Source organism: Clinocottus analis, unplaced genomic scaffold (assembly GCF_023055335.1).
Source record: "Clinocottus analis isolate CAN_PGR_092001 unplaced genomic scaffold, fCliAna1.0.p SCAF_15, whole genome shotgun sequence".
Classification (NCBI taxonomy): domain Eukaryota; kingdom Metazoa; phylum Chordata; class Actinopteri; order Perciformes; family Cottidae; genus Clinocottus; species Clinocottus analis.
Window position 1 is genome coordinate 13,685,154 of NW_027175876.1, and position 19,799 is coordinate 13,704,952.

A 19,799-nucleotide genomic window follows, 5' to 3' on the forward strand; every position below is an offset into this window, starting at 1 on the left:
CAAATGTGAACACAAACACATTCACTTTTAGGGCGTTTTAGGTGCTGTAACAATTCCGGCTTCCCAGACACCGTTGGTCAACTCCTACATTTCTGTTTGTGTGCGGGTCAAACAAACCCGCTACGACGTGCTGTTTCGCGTGACGTAAAAAAAAGCCCTTACCTGCTTGACCGGTCGCGATGCTGACCGCCGCAAACAGCCGCTGCGTGCGGCTCAGGTCCGACACGCCGTTGACGGCCTCCACCTCGAACGTGTAGTTGGCGTGGGCGAGCAGATCCACGACGCTCAGGTAAGTGTCCACTAATCCCGACTGCGCCGGAGAGTATCCCACATTCGGCCCGCACGGCACGCACTCCTCGGGTTCCCAGCTGCAACGTCGGCAGATGACCCTGTAGGTGACGTCGTTGCGGCCGCCCGTGTCGGCCGGCGGGCCCCACTCCAGGCCCACGGTGGTCTGGTTGATGTTGTAGACCAGGTTCTGTGGCGCGGAGGGAGGTCCTGTCAGAGGTGGACACGGAGGAAGCCAGAATGAAACAACTGAGTGCCAGGGAAAGTGACAGCCAAGAGGGTGCAATGACTGAATCTGTGCTCCGAGAAGGAAAAGAAGAAGAAACCCATACACACACACACATATATACACACACACACACAAACACACTATACAGGATATGCCAGCTCCAGCCCTGGAGCCAAACACTGACACTCAATTATAATAAGACCAGTACAGGTAGCCTACACTGAAAAGAAGTCAGCTCTGGCAGGCACAAGGTCAGTGTTGGAGGGCTGTGTAATGGAGCCCAGAGTTTCAAAGGGGGAATCACTTCATAGCAGAGTTCATGCAGCGCGGTCACACGTCTGTTTTTCCTTATCACTCGATTGCCGAGGTATTCACATTCAGAGTTTCTTGTCTTGTAACAAAAAATGATTTTAAAAAAATGCCCAACTGGTCGCTTTCTGACATCAAGGTGTTGAAAACGATTGTTAGCTCATTTGCATCCCGACAGGTCTCGTATTTGGCTTGAAACTCTCCACACAGCCTTTTTTTTTCCCGCTGTGTTTTTTGTGATTTTTATTTCATGTGCCAGAGCACCTCAATGACATAATCTAGCTCTGGGAATCACACCCGCCACACAACACCAGCACCGTGCCAGCTGGAGGGGCAACGGTTACATCAATTTCATGACAAACGGCGTCTGTGTTAGTCGACTACAAAGAGGACAGCCGCGGCCGCGGCGGCGAAATCTGTCCATGAGACACCTGGCAAAGTGCTCCCAACCTCTTCTGCGGTCACTCCTGCGAAACCCGGTGTCTCCACGACCACATTCTGCCGCGGTGACTCACACGCGGCGCCAAGCCACATGCGCTCGTAAGCATGCATGAGCACGGATCCACACTTCATTACGCCGCCAGCGCAGCAAAAGCTGTGATAATTAGGCGTAAAAACCAACCTGAAGCTGCTTTACGAGGGAGACGATGCCTTTTCTCGCCACGCGGGTAAATGTGACTCGACAGTTATGAGCTGACCTCAGCTCCTTGAGTTTCTAACTTGCAGTCTCAAATCCAGTTACAGTTCCATGTTGATGACATCGAATCAGGCGAATGGGTGTAAGTACCGTTTCAGTTGACGTCCAGTTTCAAAGCGACTTGCAATCTGTTCGGGAGGCAACGCTTTTGCGGCCCTCGCGCAGAGGACACGGAGCAGATATGGCAATAAATACTTCTGTGGCGCCTGATTTATGCCAGTTTGTCTGCTGTTTTGCACCAAGCAGATAGCCAATGGGTTACACACATGCATAAATTATATCTGAAAGAAATATGAAAGAGGCTTAAGAGCTCCATGGATCTTAAGGGTTGAAGCTACATGACCTTTCAGTTTTTTACTACGGTGTACTGGTGCATGCAAACATAGCCGCTGACTCATCCCGACGGACCACGGGCTTTGTTTAGATACCGATTCTTTTGACGGCGTCAAATCCGCAGCTGCTTTGAAAACGATTGAGTCGGGGGTTAATGGCCTTCCAGTTCTCCAAAAATATACAGCGAACCCAGCAGGAGATGATGGCTTTACATGGTTGCCTTGGAGAGCTATATCATCCAGGCAAGCGGGACACTTAAAGTTAACGTCCTCCGAAAAAAGACTCAAAGGCTGACTCGCCCACAGGATTTATGGACGAGATTTAAACCTGGATTATCACCGCCCTGTAACTGCCGTCTAGAGTTTCCCTTGGAACCCAATAAGGAATAGCTCCACGCCGTCCAGAGCGCGCGGGACCGCAAAGCGCTCGCCTGTAAATGTCCACGCGACGGCGGAGAGATTAGCTCATCTCGTAAAACAATGAATAACCAATTGCCGCTTTCATCTTTCAAATTCCAGGCTGTTGGCTTTTATGGTCCCAGATGTTGATATGAATTAACTCCCCCCACCCTAACGCAGTGAAGATTATATGACTTGTATTCTTTGTTTATGAATACGCGGAGAACATCTTCGGTCTGTTCTCTTTTTTAAACACTGCTTTTCTCAGGAAAAGACTCTTGGAGCGGAATCTCGGGGAGGGACCTCGCCACTCGCTCAATTTGTCACATTAGGTTAAGAAAATGGGTCATGCATATGCGCCGAGCCCAAAACTGCTACCACAATATCCAGGCTCATTAATACAGCACTTAGGTTGTTTTCCCCCTGTCCCGCCCTTTAGAACCCAGGGGCTCAACGGGAGACATCCATATTCATGATTATCGGGCCAGATAGCAGACTGCGGACCGGGAAGATGAAAGAGCCACCTGTGGCCGGCGGAGCGGAGACGAGCGGCTGCCGATAGCGCCGCTGCACTTTGGGCCTTGGCGCCGACAATCGACCGTGCGCTCTCAATCTTCCTCGCAGACAAAAAAAAAAGGGTGGGGGAGGGGGAGAGGCGCGCCTCGAGCACATCCACCCTCGGGATGCCCGCGCACTTGTGCAACGAGCACTTTCCCAGTCTGAATCTTTCCCCCCCCGACCCTCCACCCGTGCATTTCCATGGCCACGGCGAGGGATGATTACATCTCATTTTGCCCGTGCCACTCTCGTTCAGGTCTCAGATCAAAGCGGGCGAGATCTCAGGCAACGAGAGGCGAAAGGAAATGAGATTGGGCTGACCCTGGATCTGGAAGAATCATCCCTTGTTTTTTTCAGAGGAGGGTCAGACGCTTCAAACGAAATGCTTGTCAGATCACCTTACAGCCGATAGTCTTTTCCCACTGCGCTGGATCGCGTGAAGTGACGCCGTAAATGCACCTTTTGGTTGTGATGCCATCAAGCCACATTAAAGCCGGCAACAGCTTTAGCTTTAGCGGATGTGAGGCGCTGAGGTCGGGTCGACTCGAAGATAATCGAGGGTCAACAAGTGACAAACAAGCAAGGTCACTCACGCTGCCATATGAATTGGGCGTTTTTGATTGGCTCCTCATAACTGGCCGGGTTCACACACTGGAACAATGCGGTTGGTTGTTTGAGCTCAAAAGAACGATCAGATCGCCATCAGAGCTCATCGTGGACACTGGAGGCGCATATTAATAACCTAGCAGGTGCCAACGTGATCAGGTTCAATCATATCCGGATGAAGTTCAGATACAGAACGCGTGTCGAGGCGAGGCGTAAAGGAGGCCTCTGTTCTTGTCAAAGACAACCCCAATATGTGCAGAGTAGAGGAAACGCCAGGTAGCGGTTGAGCTCTCTTTGTCATTTCTCATTTGTGTGCAACGTCACACCTGGAAGCAACACCAAAATGAAATGAAAATGGGGAAAAAGTGGGGAGATGACACAATCGCACTACCCACTATCCACAAGCATACTGAACCCCTATCATCCATCTTTCTTCTTCCCCTGCCTCGGCGCCACGTTGTGCCTCAGAATATGCTCAGTCGGTGTTTTCCTGAGTCTGAAACTCTGCCCCCTCTTCACCTGCAGCAGGATTTGCGCTGCAGCCTGAGCCCCTCCGCTGTCTGTCTGTCTGCTCATCCTCATAGCTCAAGGGCTTGTCGCTCTTCCCATTTCTTTTTACCCCTCCCCACTCTTTCTTATCTTTTCGTGTTCTCCCCTCTCTCGCACCCTCCTCCTCCCAGTCAAGTTTCATTTCACGGATTAGCCTGCTGGAGCCCCCACAGCCTGAAACGTCTCAATCGCCGGCTGGCTTCCGCTTCCCAAACGCCGCCGCCGCCGCGCTCGCATCCCGTATGTGCGACGGCGAAGAAGCGGCAAATCAGAGCGGCCCACGCCTCCTGCGTGCCGACGTGGCGCCGAACCCGTGACTGAACTAAGTACTCCGGTGCGAGACCTCGGCCGCACCGAAGCGTCCACTACATCTCATCATCGACCATAAAGAAAAACACGGTGCGGCAGCATCGGGAAGGGTTTTTTTTTAGGTCACGTTTCACAACCCCGTCTCCACTCTGTGCAGAGTTGTGAGACCTGAGTAAATCCGAGCTTAGGAGAGAAGAATCCGGCGCTTATCTGCCTTGAGAGGTGCTCGGGGGCTGCCTTAACCCTCCACAGCCTATTAGCCAGCTCTGCTCTAATTGGGGAGCGGTGGAGGGATGGATAAGAGCGGGCGGGCGGGGGTGAGTGGCATTCAAATCGCCCATGAGGTAATCCTGGCTCTACAAATGTGTGTCGTTGTCCCCCCCCCTTTCCTCCCGTGACCCAGGCTCTAATGAAGTGGCGGTAGCAGGACCCGCATGAGGGAAGCCGAGAAGGAGTAGAAGAACCTCCGGATGTCGTCTTAATAAACAACGTTTCGAGACCACTCCAGTGCCACGCTGCATTCAATAATGGATTTTGGTGCCCGTGCGAGCAAAAAAAGTCCATTTCAGCCTCTGGAGAGAGCACAGTGGCACATGGAAACGGATTAAAATGATAAAAGTAAAAGGAATGCATCAGGAAGACGGGACGTTTTCACAGAAACTCTTAAATGCCACCCTATATAAAGGACATCTGATTGTGATTGAAGTGGCTGCAAAACCATTTCTGCATAGCCCCACCCCCACCCCAGCCCCGCCCTCGTAAATCATGATGAGGAGGAATAAAATCACACAGCAATTTACATCTAATTCACATGTGCGTGGTCGGGACGGGACGGGGAGGCGTTCTGTTTGTATCAGCTTAATTTCCGATCATTACGGCCGAGTTTAACGACACTACTGAAAAAATAAGACGCACGTCCTTTTGAGATCAGTTTTAGCTTTCCATGTAAACTAAGAAGACGATGAAGTGCGTACAAAAAAACAGAAAGTGCGGCGGGATTAATCTCCTCCTGGCAATGGCGAGTCACTGAGGCCCGGACCCAGGAGGTCCTGTCTTGTTAAAGGGTCTCGTGTCAAACCTTAGATTAGTTAGTTACTGGCCCACCTAGCCCACAGGATGTGCTGACGGGGCGAGAAACTCAAGCAGTCCCGCTATCAGACAGGTTTAAGAATAGCACGATGACCAGGCGTGGCGGATCAAACTGGAGATCCCGTTGAGGTGAATCCGGGGCCTTCTGACATCTGGTCAGCCCTCCACCTTCTGCAGGCCTTCCAACAGCAACTCACAAAGCAGGACGAAGCCTCTTTCCCTCTTTAACGGACAGGCAACTTGTCGAGCTGGCACATTTTTAAGGGGAGCGGCGGCAGTGTGTGTTTGTGTGTGTGTGTGTGGTGGGGGGCGAGGACTTCTCACAAACCGGCCTTCTCGGCCCCCGAAGCCAGCACCAGCGCCGCTCGCAGCTGTTGCGTGATTGATGTCCACTCCGCCAAACCTGTCAGCGGCCCCTGCCTGTGTCGAGCCCCGGGAGAAGACGCCCCGCCATGCCCCCGCCCCCCCCCCCCCCATCCCCTCCCTCTCCGTACATCCCTCATTATCTTACAACTTTGCATATGAATGGCGTGAACCAGAAATTTAAAACAACAAGTGTTCATCCTCCCGCCCCCTTTTCTCTCTCTCTCTCTCCTCACACACACACACCACATGGGAAACAATGTTTCTGGAAGTACATGTTTTTGAAACCTCTCCCATCATCTTTATTCAGGGTTTCTCTACGCCTCCCCACGTTACATCTTCGTCTCATTTCCTCTCAAATCCGCACCGACACTTCCTTAATCTCTGTGGGCCACAGATCCATCTCACTGGCCTGCCTTTACAAACCCCTATTTCAAAAAATACAAAAAAAATCGAAATACAAGACAATCTGTCAATCACGCTTATTTGTTCAAGCAGCGCAAATTCATGTTCAATTACAATTCTCTCCTGCTGTGAATACGTCTGGAGAAATAAAAAAGAAATCACAGTGACTGTTGGTCACAGTGACTTAATCCAGCGATGAATGAGGAAACGCACGAACGGAGGCGTGAAAAAATAAAATGGTGCCGGGTGAACGAGGAGCAGAGCGAAGCTATTCACACAAGCTGAAAATACATATTTACATATAATGGTATGAGGTCATCAAGTGTAGACCCGGCGTTAATGAAAATGAATAATGGAAAGTGTGCATTAGGCAACTTCAGTAATTACTACGCTACTTGGCCAAGGTGATTACCCAGAGAGAGGAACAGCCAGAGGACACGGCAAAGAAAAGGGAACTTTCTGGAGTCCCCGCCCTCGTCCAGCGGGAGACGTCGGAGCGGAGCGCTGACGTCTGATCGGGATGGCTGGAGACGTGAGTAATGGACCCGTCTTGGGGAACAGGGGTCCGTACGGTCGCCTTCCCGCTACACAGAGAGACTGGTGGTTTGTGGGCATCGGGCCGGCCTCAAATTAGCTTAGCTTGAGTTATGGCCTTGTTTGTGCCCGACGGGACGGGCACGGAGCGCGACAGACGGATCCCAGCCCTTCTGTCGGAACGTTGTGCGTTCAAATTGAGGTCACGGCTTTCACTCAGCAGACAGAGCTCATTTTCTATTTCTACGAATTCTTCCGTCAGACTTTATTTCCTTTTTTTTTTTTTTTTTACACTCGTCTGAAACCATGAGGCAACGCGAGCCTGGTTGGCCTCTCGGTAACTTCTTCTCAACAGCAGACACCGCAGCCACAAGTGACAGTTAGGGGATGAAGCCACTTCAGCTGCTTTAAAGACTCCATCATTAGGAGGGCTGACTCAGAGTCACCAGCAGACAACAAACATGTCTCCTGCTGAGCTGCACTCTGTTTGTCTTTGTTTACATCGGAGATTAAAGAAAGAATAAAACATCGGAATGTTAATCTGTGACGGGCTAAGAAAGGACGGGTGGGGCCGAGCCATTGTTTTTGCAAGTCAAAAGTAAGTCTCAAGTCTTTGCACTCAAGCCTCGAATCGAGTTCCAGATGGAGACTGACGAGTCCCAGTTCAAGATATAAACTCCAGAGTCAAGACATAAACTCCTGAGTCTCGACCAGCAAGTCCCAAGTCCCAGTTCAAGACTGACAAGATCAGACTCAAGACAAAAACGCCCAAGTCAAGACTGACACGTCCCGAGTCAACTCCCAAGTAAAGACATAAACCTACCAAGTCAAGACTGTCAACTCTGGAGCCAAGTCCAGACAGGCAAGTCCCAAGTCAAGACTGGCAAGTCCCATGAACCAAGTCAGGACTGGCATGCCCCAAGTCAATTCCCAAGTAAAGACGTAAAACTACCAAGTCAACTCTGGAGTCAAGTCTGATTCATTGTTGTTAAAATGGTTTTAAACTTGTTTTGGCCACGAAACTCAAAGCAATGATGAATACAAATGTACTAATATCATGACACCTTTTTGACATTTGTATTTATTTTTACATTCGCGTGAACCCTAATTTAACAAATTGAATGGACTGAATGGATTCACACCGTTTCATTCTTTGTGCTTGGAGCGACTCGAGGCCCAAAAGCCGTCGTCCAATACCCAAATATGGATGACGTCCAGCGGACTGCGTCCGCTTCTTCTCCACAGTCTATAGCGTGGATGTATCGAAACGGGATTTACAGACCGAATAGCAGCATTGAGAGAAAGTCTGTGTTCCAGAGGAACCCTCGATGTGCTCAACACCTGACTCCAAGGAGAGCATTTATGGGATGGCTCCCTGCGTCTGCTCCTGCTGTGGTGAATCCAGCCCACAGGGCTACAGGCAAAGAGGACACGGCCGACTCTCCGGACAGTCCGCTTGTGCTGAGGGAGCGGTTCCAGACCCGAATGCTGAACACACTTCGTACAAATTGTCCAAGAAACTGAGAGAAACACAGCCAGCTGAAATGCAGAAACAGGAGGTTGATATGTGGATGACAGATCATGCTTCTGGGAAACCATAGCTCATTAACAACGGGAGAGAAAACTTTCTTATCCAAGTAATGATCTACTTTTCCTCGCCACCCTCTATCTTGCCCCCGCTGTTTTAATGTGGTTTTTTTTCTTCTTCTTCTTCTCGATAATGCACTTTCACTTTAATGAACCTGCAACAGAAACAGAACTTTTTCGCCGACCAATAAGCGGAATTCAAACAAATCGGAGAAAAAATAAGGTGCAAACTCTCCCGAGGCCCGTGCCAAATAACTCACGGCCGGAGAACACTGAACGCACCCGAGTGTTGAAAAACCAACGGAAAGAGAGTTCGGTAGACGCCAATAAGAACCAGGAAATCCTTTGATACGGGATATGAACCATATCAAATCCAAACTCCAACCTGTGTAGTACTCTCTTTTAATCCTCAGATTTAGACAAGTTCACGTGTCGCTCGTCACATTCCACTGTTTGCATGATCTCACCAGCGGTCTTACTCTTTGTCAGACACACACACACACACACACACACACACACACACACACATATAAACTTGGCCTACTTTGGGTGTTCTGGGATGAGAACAAAGCGTGCTGATTTAACCGCATACGCGTATCTGTTTCTTGTTGTTTCTCGTCCACATGAAAAGTGCTGCAGAATAAATGATCGTACTCTTAAATTGTTCGTTTAACTTCTCAAGAGACGTGTCAAAACAAAATTATATATATATATATATAAATATATAAATAAAGGGTGCGTATGTAGCAGCCAGAAGCCTGTGGGCCCATCCGGGAGTCTTGCGATACATTATCAGTAGAATGAAGCCGGCACGCCGATAAGGTGCAGAGATTATGTTTAGAGGGAGGAAAGAGGGGGGAGAAGGGGTGTTTACCTCCAGAGATAAAGCAGAGTGCTAACATCGCCCTGCTGGGGTGTAAAACTCCCTGTTGCACAGCGGCTGAAGGCACCAGGAGGGGGAGGGGAGGCCCATCCAGGAGCACCTTGAAATAAACTCGCTAGAGAATGGATTTGGAGCAAATCAGCCTCCCCGCCCCTCTCGGCCTGTGTAAATAAGCCATCAATGGCCGTCACATGACCGTCGCACTGGCCCGGGACGAATGAGGACGCGGGGCCGCTGCCCGGGCTGCCGACTGTAATTGTAATCTTTCAGACGGGAAATGGCAAATTGCTCCTCTCGTCATTAGCGACCAGCGAAGACAGAAAACAGACACGCGGAGCCTGCGAACATAATTATAATGACACACTGGGAGGCAGAAGAACTGCCACGGAACACATCTGGGGCTTTCATGGAGCCAATGCGGACTGACGGAACAGGCCTGCCGTGGAGCTCTGGAGTGTGTGTGTGTGTGTGTGTGTGTGTGTGTGTGTGTGTGTGTTTTTTTTTCCTCCCTCGGTCCTTCGCATGTGCTTCTGTTTAAATTCACAGCCCAACAAGCGCTGTGTTTGCATGGAAAACGGGACGGGGCGGGCGGGCGGACTCACTGGTGCAGGCCACGGACGGCGGGTCGGAGAGCGCCCGGTAGTAGCCGTCCTCGCAGTCGCAGCGCCAGGAGCCCTCGCGGTCGTTGAAGCTGTGCGCCGGACAGCGAGAGCACTGGAGGTCCTGCGAGGAAGACTTGTAGAAACCACGGCCGCAGGCTGGAGAGAGAGAGAGAGAGAGGGGGAGAGAGAGAGAGAAGGGGGGAGGAGAGAAGAAGGATGAGGGTCAATGCAAGGAGAAAAACACATTCCCTTCTTGCAGACAGTATTGTGTGTCATGTAATACATCGGTTCCTCCACAATCCCGGCCTCATGCAATCTGCGAAAATGAGAAACAGGTGCTCAATTTCTCAATTTGTCATATTCAATCTTTAAAGACATAAAACGAAGAAGAAAAAGACGACTGAATAAGGCATTTTCTTGTTGTTGTTTTGAGTCCCTTTTCAATAATTCATGATACCAAAAGAAGCAAATGTTTAGAGAACAAACTCCTTCGTATCAAAGACATTTGTGTTCTTTCTTTGTGTTCATCTTCTTGCATCCCCATAAGAGGACAGCTGCAAATGTACTTTTGAAGAACTTTCAAACTGATGTCAGCATCCTACGTCATATTTATTTTTAATCCCGCACATCCTGTCACATCCTTTTCTCCCCTTCAAGGTGCTTTTGTTGGGGGCGGGTCTTCCTGTTACAGAGGATATCGCATGTTGCATAGATTGTCCTTTATATATTTTTAATTTTGTTGTGAACCAGATGAGTCAAGTTCCATCTTCCACTGATGACCGAGCCCGAAAGCTCTGAGGCAAATTTATGATTCAGGGCTATACAAAATAAATTGATTTAAAGTCCCTATAATGAAGTTTAAAAAGAATCTGAGCCCTTAAATGTGGTTCAAATAAGGATTATGACCAAGATATGTGCTAACTAAGCAGTCAGCGATGGGTAAATACAGCCGAGCTGGCATGGAACAAAACAAAAAGCGTAATTACTCCCACCCTTAACCAGAAACTCAGTTTATATTCAGTAAACCCCGGCTGAGAAACCCGCTCACACGGCGTTAGCTTCACAGACAAACGTCTCCAGGTGATATTTAATTCGGTCCTGTGCAAACACAGCCTGGAAGAGCCGTCGCTTCACACCTGAACTCCATCAGGAAGAGAGTAGGGCATGACAGAACAAACCACCGTGTTCACGTCTCGCAGCAGCCGGTATTTCGTCTCAACCCGCAGCCTCCACCGAGCGGAGCGCGGGAAGAAAAAAACAGCCACCGCAAATCTCCCGTCGAGGCCTCCTGGAGGTGAATAACGAGGCGGACGAATGCTCGGGTCGGCGGAGGGGTCCGACTTGTTTACGACATGCCTTATCTCGGAGAGGAAACATGAGGAGGAGATGAGCGTTTTACACACGGAGCTCGTGGCATCGGTTCAACGTTTTTTTTTTTTTTACCTTTTCGGAGCCAGACGGTAAACAAAGCCGAGTGAGTGACACGACTAATCAGAGGACCCGGCGCTGCCCGTGTGGGGAGAGAGGTTTCCACTGCAAACCCTGTCTCCGACGAAATTACACTCCCATACGGCTGAACTGCAATTACGCTCATCTTCCGGATTACGGTTGCAGTTTCAAACACGTGTTGGAAAATGAAACAAAACAACAAGAAAGGAGAAAAAGTCGACATTTACCTTTTTTAGTAGGTTTTGTCAAACCTCATGGATGTGCTTCTTATACGTTTGTTTAAGTTATTTAAGTCACAGACGTGAACTTAAATGAGTCAGCATTGATTTTTTTTTTGGAACAGCGGTCTCCTGCGTGAAAGTCCTGTGTTTGCCCGACCCATATGTCAAAAACTAAAATAATGACATAATTGGCGATGCAGTTTCTCGGCCTGGGGAACGTAACATTCAGGCCGGTCCCAATTACACACTTACACCCGAAATGGTTCACCCACCCAGCGTTTCCTTTTAAGTTACAAATGATTCCCACGACGGCGAGCAAACGAGTAAGATGGAAGTGAAGCGGCGGGGGGAAAAAAAACAAAAAAAAAACACCGGCTCGTTGCGACTCGCACGCATCGGCGAGGAGTGAAATGTCTATTCCGGGTCGGGCTATTTCAGCCTTTTCGAGTCGACCTAATCCACAGTGACCGGCTGTGTGTGCAAAACGCAGCCTGCCGAAGAAAAAAAAAAAGAAGGGAGAAAGAAAAAAAAAAAAGGCTTTGCAATCCGGGCCACATGATTTCTTCAACAATCTGCAAGAAATCTATACTTCTGTGAATAGCTCTGCATACAAACCATGAAATTATAATCAAAATGCATTTTTCATGAGCCGCAGGGGGAAATGAGTAAAGGTTGTCGTACCCACCCCAACACACACACACACACACACTCACACAGACGCACCCCACTATTACAGATCTGGGTTCTGCTATTTCTTTATTTCCTTCCTTTTTTTTTTTGGCCCCCCGAGGGAAATATATTGGCCGACGCCTCCTGTGACAGGTTCCGGAACACGAGGGATAAAGGGATCGGAATCTTTCTTGTCGTACCACTTCCAGAACGGCGTGAAGCGGAGGCCGGGGCTTAGGGTATCCCTGCTCCAGCGACATGAAAGACCTGTCATTCTCCATTTATCGCACTGCCACGGCCTCCTGGAACAAGACCTTTTTCTTTCCCTTCTTCTTTTTTTAACCCCCTTTCAAAAAAAAAAAAAAAAAAAGACATGATTTTATCTCTAATCTTTCTTTACCTTTCCCAAGCCGGTAATTGAAAACAGAGCCGCGAGGAGGCTCTGTGTGAGCGCCCCCCCCCCCCCCCCTCCCGAATGCTGACCGGGCGAAACGTGCCCACAAGAGCGCTTACTCGTCATATCCAGCTGCTTTATTTGCCGCGTGTTTCGCGTCGGATGAGCGGCAGCATTCTGACGAGACGGGGCCGAGGGAAGAAGCCGCCTATCTGATGCGCAAAGTAAACACCCCGCCACACCCCGCCACACACACACACACACACACACACACACACACACACACACACACACACACATCCCTCCACGGATGGTGGCGGTGACACTGGAGGGCTTTCTCCCGCAGGTTCAAGAACGGCTCGCTGGGGCTGTTTAAACATTCTGATAAGCTCGCGGGTCTGTTTGCCGTTGGGTTTTTTTTCTTCTAAGAGCTCGTCTGCTGGGTGGCCGGCGGGCTATCTCCCGACGTGACCGCCGCCAGTCCGGCAGACGACAGTGTTCCAAACTGGGATTAAGACGCGCTGAGGGCTGAGGGAAGGGAGGGCGTCTCAAGGTAACTTGACTAGATAACTACCATTTTTATTTGTGTTACCACTCATGGCTTTAAGAGCATTTCTGTTGGGAAGACAGGCGCTCTCTCTCCATTCACGCCAATACTCAAACTCAAGGTGAGGTGCGCTGAATGTGCACGAAATTGAAATTCAAAAGCTGTATTTTATTATTTTGCAGCGGCGAATGCTTCAGGTCCTCTGCGGTACTGAGGCCGTCTCCTTTCATCAAACTTTGTTGAACATGCAACAAGAACTGTTTTTGACATTCAACGTTTTAAAGCAAAGCTCCTAACCCTAACCCTAACCCTAACCCGAAATAATGTCTCATTCTAGTTTACCAGAACAAACTTACAGTGTCAGTCTGGCTTTTTTTTTTTATTAACAGGGTGGCAACGTATTTCCCTATGTTGGTGTTCGTAGAGTAACTAATGGGGACAACGGTTCTGAAATCCGCGCAATGTAATCGCTCAGGGCAACTCCTCACCGTCCAATAGGAGTGCTCGGTTTCGCCGATGACAATCAGACCGGATCGAACACCCCTCAAATAAAAATGTTTATTTCTCTGCCATGTCCTTTCCATTATGTTGCTCAGCGCAACTAATCAGTGTCCAAGCCTGTCAAAACACCTACATTTACCTTTTTAGGCTTCTAATGGAAACACCACTCTACACCCAGAGATCCTTTTTAACCACATTTAGCTCCAAGCCCCCGTCACTGGATGTGCAGTCCCCGGGCAGGGAGGCACAAATGTTAAATGCTGAACATGAATGCCATTTTCAACGGTTTTCACAGTGGAGGCCAATTACCATCTCCGTGTCAAAATGCACTTCTGCAAAGCTAATGCGGGAAGTGACGCGGTATCAGCGGTGGCTTTGTCCAGCGCTAGCTGTCGGCAGCACACGGGCCAGGAACACATTCAACGGGGCCGATGCCCAATGTGCTGCAAATGGCCGGTATCGACACCCAGCATCAATCGAAGTAATTACGTTGAGATCAACGCCGCATCAACGGATAGAAACGACGGCCCCAACTACAAAAAGCAACCCGGACTTTCCCTGAACCACAAAAAAAACAGCTCATTTTCCAATGCTTTTCTCGGCAAAAACAAATCCTCCTGGATAATCAAGACTGGGTTTTGGCACCCAGAAATGTTTACAGAAGCAACACGGCGGCAAATGAGGCCTCAAAAAAAAAAATTGCCTGTATGACAAGGGGGCAACTAAGTGCTCCTGCAGCTCTGCCACCGCTGGCGGAGCAATGAGTGACAAGTACAAACACAGCCGGCCCGGCCCGGCATTCCAGTCCCAGCGGCTAAACACTGACTCGCTGCTGGCGACTCCCCCGCCGCTGGCACCAGACGCCGAGGAGAACACCCTCAGTCGGAGAAGGGAGGATGATCGCGAGCGAGAGGTTCTTTGTCGACCGCCCCCTCGGCAACACTTCCCTTCCGAGTGGGGAATATCTAGTCGGCCCATGCGGCCAACATGACGCGTTAAAACACCGTACGGAACTACTTCCACTGACGGGAGGGTTTAACAGTCCAACGTGTAATTACATTTGTCAGGATGAAGTGTACAAGGAGTGACTCCTTGGAAAGGGGGGGAGAAGGGAAAAAAAGGAAAAGGGGCCCATTTATGCAAGTCTGGTCCTCTTCTGGCACAGATAAAGGCAGACTAATGGTTTTGAGCTCGTTGACACCGGCCCTTTAAAAAAAATAAAAAAGCTCAGCGGCAGACACACAACAGTCGGCTTATTTACGACGCTGAGAAATTAGTCATTCCCTCAGAGAAGCGGGTTGAGCTTTCGCAGAGAGGGGAAGAAAAGAAGTCTCACATTGTAGCCAGCTCGTGGGCTACAGCGGGCTGCAGAGCCCAGCATCTGTAGTTTCCCTTCCAGTGGTCAAGCACTTTGATTCATTGGTGTGTGTGTGTGTGTGTGTGTGTGTGTGTGTGTGTGTGTGTGTGTGTGTGTGGGGTGTTGGTGGTGGAGAGGGGGGCGACAAGCTGCTGTCAGCAATTTTATACGGAGGGAGGAAGAGGAGTCGGGGATAAGGAGACAGACATAATCAAACGCTCCTGTGACTTTGGCGTCTCAATCACGACACACACACACACACACACGCGCACACACACACACACACACACACACACACACACACACAGACACTGGCCCAGAGAATAAAACAAAGTCTCCTTATCTTATGCAGACACACATATATACGCACACAAAAAATAATCTGTATTTTTCTAAGATCTCGGTTTATTTCTCTCTCCCCCTCTCAGTGCTGAGCTTCTTAACATTCCTGAATTGCATCCAGTTTCTCACGCGCTTTGGCAGTGTCATGACACTCCGGGGTGAGGGACAGAGAGGGAGGAGGAGGGGAGGAGGCGGGGAGCGAGAGGGGATGACTTACTGCTTATGCGACAGCTTGACATATCCCTTCCTGGCCAAAATAGAAAATAATTTTTCCCTTGTCTGAGAGGCGGCGGTTTCTTTTACAGTTAATCTAGACCTCGGCCGACAGGCCGGATCCCAGATGTGCCCCTATTTTGTTGTCCCGCGTAGCTTTTCGAGCATTCATTTTTCCACCATGCTTTTCTGCCATGTATTTGTCCGGGGCCGTGGGGGCGTTTCAAGAGTCTGGAACCTCGAACATCTCTGACCAAAGCCGAGTGGAGAAAGCCTGCGGCCCGCCCTCTACCCGGCGTCCTCGCTTCATGTTTGTGCTCCACCGGGTGTCCCGCATGGGCGGACGTGATCCATACATCATACATTGATCGTGGGAGCTGTGTGTAGACGTCTGCACGAGAAGCGGCGTCCACTCGGGGAAAACAAAACAAGTGTCTTCCTCGCTCGCTTACAACCCACAAATCCAATCAAGGTCACAACCCTGGATACGACCGAGCGTGCAGAACTCTTGCTGGCCCGAGCAGGGCAGCTGGGACTTTGAGTTTCTTCCCCTCGCACTCCCCCTCCTCTATCTCAATATCGCAGTGTGAGGAAACGTGGGACATTCCCCTTTTTGATTTTGAACAGACTGCCCGAGCACGAATGGCTCGTGTGGGCCTTTCTGTCCGAGGTCCTCGGATGTGATGAGTCCTGTCAGGCCACCCCACCCCACACACCTTCTCCTGCTGCCCTCCCGTCCAGCCTGATTATGTGTGAAATCCGCTCGTGTGTCGGGATGGATGTGGAAAGAATGCGCATGGGAGGGGGAGGGAGGGGGGGGGGGAGACCCGGGGAGAGCGGCCTGGAGATAGCACCCCATTAGAGTGATAAAAGAGGCAGAGGGAGGAGAGCGAACGACAGGACCGACGTGCAGTCCCCCCCCCCCCCCTGCTGATGAATGCCAGGTGGAACGGGTCAAGCGCGATAAAGGAAACAGTTCATTTTCTTATTTAAAAAAAAAAAGAAAGCGCTCACAGCCGCTCGGTTGGGGAAACGTCTTTATGAATATCAACTCTCAACACACGCCCGGTACGATGGGGAGCCTGTCGCCTGTGGTTTATAGGAGTGTGTTTCCACCCAGTGTCTTTTTCCCTTTTGTCTGTGTGATTCAGACATCCGATGCTGAGCTGGCCCTTTTTCACGTACCTCTGAACAAGCCTGTGCATCATCTGAAATATTCCCATGTCTGGAGAGGAAGAAAAAAACATTTTCGGGCAGGGCACGATCTCGCTTCATGGTGGCATGGGAGCTTGTGTTTTTGCTCCTTGGCAGGTTGACCCGCCCACGCTAACCAGGAGCTAACCTCCGGTTCTAAAAAAAGCCAATGTTGTCTTTATTTTTTGTCGTTGTCATGGTCCCAATTCAAATGGACCATAAAGCAGAGTATGTTGCAGGACCTGCTTTACTGTGATTGACAGGTTGCTACCCGCTACCCTCTCCGTGTCCCTCGCCAAATATGGTCACGTTCATTCACTGGTTGCGAAAAAAAGCCAAGATGGCGATCGCCGTGACCCAAGATGCCAACAGCCAAAATAACTGCCCCAACTCAAGGCTTCACAAGAAGGCCGTCCACAGACCGATGGGTGACGTCACGGTGGCCAGTTCCACTTCCTGTGTACAGTCTGTGGTCTCAACACATGGCGTTAACTCCAACGGCGGGTTTTTTGGGGGTTTCGCTGCGGTGCAACGCGTGGGGAAACAAAATGCACTCTCTCCCTAAAACTCTCCTTTACGCTGCGGCATATTGTTAATGCTGTCATGAGCGTTCTCTGTCAGCCATTTCAAAATGTCCCGTGTCCCGCTGAATGTTCAGACAAGCATGAAATGCTGTTTATAAAAAAACTAAACAACTCCTGCTTCATGTTTTTCACGTTTTTTTTGTACTTCCAGGGCATGCAATTAGAGACCGTGACCGCGTGTTGTCACTATAGAGAGGGATGTCAATAGCTCAACACAGAGCTTATTCCATATGCATCAATGCAGCCTGGGGCCCGTGTGTGAAAGTGTGTGTGTGTGTGTGTGTGTGTGTTGCTCTGATTAGATGTGACTTATGTTCTTTGCCTCCAATAAATGGAAGGCCCGGGTGTGGACATTCATCAGGCTCTGTTTACTGGCATTTTATGCATGCTGAACTATGGCTGCTTCTCTTTTTATGGACTGAAGCCTGTGGTGTTTTCCCCCACAATGCAAGAGGCCGTACATCTTGTGAGTAATTTCAGGGCAACACAGGGAAGCAGACCTGGGAAAGAAAGAAAGAAGGGAAAGGGAAGAAGAAGAAAAAAACACACAACGCCTTTCTATCCAAGTCTATTTCTCCTACTTGAAAAGCCGAAAGGACAGCTCAATTGATCTCGTCTTGCGGGTGATGTGTGGACTTTTGTAGCTGCAAAGGTTGTGGAGAAATCAAGTGCACCTGGAAGTAGGACGTGCGTTATTTATTGAGCCCTCAACAGTGCTGGCTGACATTTTTGTTTGCAGCTTTGCATCGTCTAAATTGCGTTCAGAGTATTCTAATGGCGCGCTTAAGAATATTTTTTTTGTCATATTCACAATATTAGTTGTTAAGTCTTATCACAGGCGCAACAAAGCAACCAGCAGGTGAATTCTGTTCTTCTTTTCCTCCTAAGCCCATTGCAGTGCTCCAAATCTCCAGCTTCATATAAAGAAAGAGACGCTCAGCAGCAGTGTTTTTTGCTAATCTCCCACCTCAAATAAAGAAAAGAAAAAAGGACAGAGGCTTTTTCCCAAACCCCCTTCCAAACAAAAAAAAACAAGTTAATTTCAAACAAGCGACGGGTCCCGAGTGCCATCGCAAAAAGATGATAAAACCTCGGCTCCAGCGGCGGTGGGAAAAGATGCGTGAAAAAGGCGTTAGCTCAAACGGTAAGGTGATCTGATGTCATAGGGTGCTGGATCCTTCCCTCCGCCCCACGCATACTTGGAATGACTCTGTCTGGCTGCCGCTACACTCCTCACATACAGACAAGCAGCCCATTCATCCGAGGTACCTGTGCTTAGCGGGAGATAAGTAGCTTTCCATGAGAAACAAAAGAGAGAAGATTAGCATTCCCTTAGCCCGTGTTGGAGGGCATGCAGCTTTGCCCCTCCGAGCAGGGAGCGCTGAAGGAAGTGTCTGCTCGGTTGTTCGCGAGCTAAAAAAGATCAAAGCCAGACACTTGATTAAGTTATACTCAAAAAATTTAAGCTAATGCGCCTGCTGCGGTGTAAGTAGCGCTGCAGCCTCCAAAAACAAGACTTTAACCCAAATTAAATGGCAACGCTTGATCACATGAAAGAGATGCTGCCATTGAAGGCATTCAAATATAAAGTATCACTGCTTTTAGCACGACAAGTGGTGTTCGTTCATCTCACTTAGTTTGGAGGCACAAAGCCCAGAAACAAATCAAACAAAACTTCAACATGGCGAGACACCTAACTTACCTCTAAAGAAAAAGAAGAAAAGTGTTTTTTGTTACTGGGGTGAAGCATTTCAGTTAAAGAATAAGGCTGGCGATGCTCAATAAGCTTCTCATTGTCAGAAAATATCATTGAAAGACCATGAAAAATATATCTAGCCATGTATTATTATTGTGGGGCAATCCCTCATACACCTCCATCACCAGAACAAAACATGTGTATCAGTCCGCAGCTGAAAATAGTCCCGAACACAAGTATTTCAAACCTAAATGTGAATTACTGGGACAGTTGTACCGATGTAGCAAAGTCATGAAGTATTGAGAGAGACAGGCTGCAGTTGGTTTTGGTCTTTTCTTGCCGGAATATTGTCAATCTTGCTTCATTTATAAAACTCAATCTCAGACCATCAAGCAAAAAACATCTCCAGGAGTTTTGAGGGTAACATAGAGGTGGAGGTAACACGATCCCGCTCAACACAGCTGCTTCTGGTGCGTCCCGGCCTCCGCTGACAGCGAGTCCAAAGCAGCAAACAACCAACTTGAACACCTGCTTTGTCTCGTTCGGCCCCTCCTGCTAATTTACTGCATGGATTTGGAGGCGGACAATGAAGGGCATTTTTAAGACTAAACTCGCTATACCAGTGGATTTCCGGACCTCTCCTTCCGCCGGAGCTGCATATAGAGTCCGCTGCCCACAGTCCTCCTGAGAGGACTCTGCTTCTTTTGAGCTATCACACGGAGTGAGCTTTTTATTCTTCTTTTTTTTTAAATGGATTGTCAGTGACGTGGAGACCCTACCTAATCGCCTTTTGTTTAGTTCATTTAACTCACATGGAAGCAGTGAAGGGTGGGGGAGAGCCCTTTAAGAGCTGGCCTCGCGGCCACCTCTTACTGGATGAGGTGGTCAGCTTT

The 19,799-nt window shown here is 49.3% G+C and overlaps 1 protein-coding gene across 4 annotated transcripts in view; it reads right to left on the reverse strand.

Moving 5' to 3' along the window:
* epha7 (eph receptor A7) overlaps positions 1 to 19,799 on the reverse strand; it is an 86,066-nt gene that overhangs the window by 54,700 nt on the left and 11,567 nt on the right. For all 4 annotated transcript variants that reach the window (XM_068576911.1, XM_068576909.1, XM_068576908.1 and 1 more), the window contains exons 4-5: positions 9,740 to 9,895; positions 163 to 498 (exon numbers count right to left, since the gene is read on the reverse strand). In XM_068576911.1, coding sequence (XP_068433012.1) covers positions 163 to 498; positions 9,740 to 9,895 — 492 coding nt within the window. The remainder of the gene's footprint in view (positions 1 to 162; positions 499 to 9,739; positions 9,896 to 19,799) is intronic.